General features: G+C 39.8%; 1 protein-coding gene across 1 annotated transcript in view; it reads left to right on the top strand.

Annotated features, from left to right (window-relative positions):
* The window catches only part of LOC107718261 (protein bassoon-like), a 75457-nt gene that overhangs the window by 38386 nt on the left and 35406 nt on the right, over positions 1-1665 (top strand). Inside the window, exon 2 of the mRNA XM_016525257.1 lies at positions 657-1155. Within this exon, the coding sequence (XP_016380743.1) occupies positions 657-1155 (499 nt within the window). The remainder of the gene's footprint in view (positions 1-656; positions 1156-1665) is intronic.

Here is a 1665-nt window from a genome sequence, read left to right as displayed (position 1 = left end):
CTGATGACGTCATAATATGCAAATTAGACGAGTATATTTACACCCCACATAAACTTTCGGTCATGCCCAACATTTTTCTAATTTACAGTAGATCTCTATCTTTAAGCCAAGCTTTTGAAATCTTGATGTCAAAATCCAGCATTTTTCCCAAAAATCCCTGGCGCCTAAAGGGTTAACCTTAAACCACGTAAACTCATTGCATTACACCAAATACACCAAATAATGCTATTTTTAGCATCGTCATATGACCCCTTTAATTGCTAATTAAATGATCAAATACGCTGGCCAAAACTGTTTAAACTCTTCAAAATCATCCTGAAGTTATGTTCTGCTCTAGCTTTTGAAAAACTGCCTTTTTCCTGAAACTTGGTATTGTGGTACTGTGAATATTGTCGGTACCTCTATGATAAACGCTATGATAAATTACTTGTGGTGTCCTTTATTTGTGCACTGGATTGGATAAAACTGTCTGTTGAATGACTCAGTGTAAGTGTAATGTATATTGATAACTGAACTGAGCTTTTTAATGACATGGCCCACTCCAAACGATACTTAAATGAGTTTCGTGTTAAGAGCAGGCTAGTTAAAAAGGTAAAGGTTGTGACAAAGAATAATCAGACGTTCTCATTCTCTCCTGCTCTTTTTGCTTTATTCAGGCTGGCTGGAGGGGGAGGCCCACCATCAAGCCCAAAACTAGGCTATGGAACCGGTAGTGATCGAGGGCCAGGTGGTGACTTTGGCATGGGCGGCATTAAAGCAAGTGGAAACCCTTACAAAAAGCCAGTCCATGATGGACCTAGACATTCCCAGACTTCTTCTACACATCAATCTCAAATTCAAGCTTCATCAGGGGGCATGGGACCCAACCAAAGCCCTGGACAACATGCCTCCAGACGCAACCTCCAGGTGGACTTCAGCAGCAGTAGTGGTCGAACAGGCCGCTCACCGTCAGTGTCTCCCGATAGAGCTAGTGCACCAACTTCACCATACTCAGTACCCCAGATTGCACCGATGCCAAGCAGTAAGCTCTGTCCAGTTTGCAATACTACAGAGTTGACAAATTTTGATGGGTCACCAAACTTCAACAAGTGTACACAGTGCCACACTACAGTGTGCAACCAGTGCGGCTTCAACCCCAACCCACACCTTGCAGGGGTAAGAATTTTGAATAAATGGGATTCTTAGTAAATACTTGTTTATTCTTATTGAATATGTTTTAGTTTATGAAGATTATCTTCTAATACTCTTTTAGTTTAGCATGTGTGTTTTCTGTGGCATCCTCCTTTATTATGTTTTTCATTCAAATCATTGTCATTGACACTAAAATAAATACAATATGCAAAAGAACTTAAAGGGTTAGTTCACCCAAAAATAAAAATTAGCCTGTGTTTTACTCACCTTCGAGGCATCCTAGGTGTATATGACTTTCTTATTTCAGACGAATCCAATCGGAGTTATATTAAAAATTGTCCTGGCACTTCTATGCTCTATCATTGCAGTCGGCAAGTGTTTTTGTTCAACAGTCCAAGAGACGTTAAATAAAGTGTGCGCATCCATAATAAAAACGTGCCTCACACGGCTCCGAGAGGTGAATAAAGTCCTCCTGTAGTGAATCTATGCATTTTTGTAAGAAAAATATCCATATTTCAAACTTAATAAACACTT

The sequence above is a fragment of the Sinocyclocheilus rhinocerous genome, unplaced genomic scaffold, assembly GCF_001515625.1.
Source record: "Sinocyclocheilus rhinocerous isolate Xijiao unplaced genomic scaffold, SAMN03320098_v1.1 scaffold1474, whole genome shotgun sequence".
NCBI classification, from domain to species: Eukaryota; Metazoa; Chordata; class Actinopteri; order Cypriniformes; family Cyprinidae; genus Sinocyclocheilus; species Sinocyclocheilus rhinocerous.
Note: the sequence above shows the minus strand (reverse complement) of the source record. Positions and strands in the feature narration are given on the sequence as shown.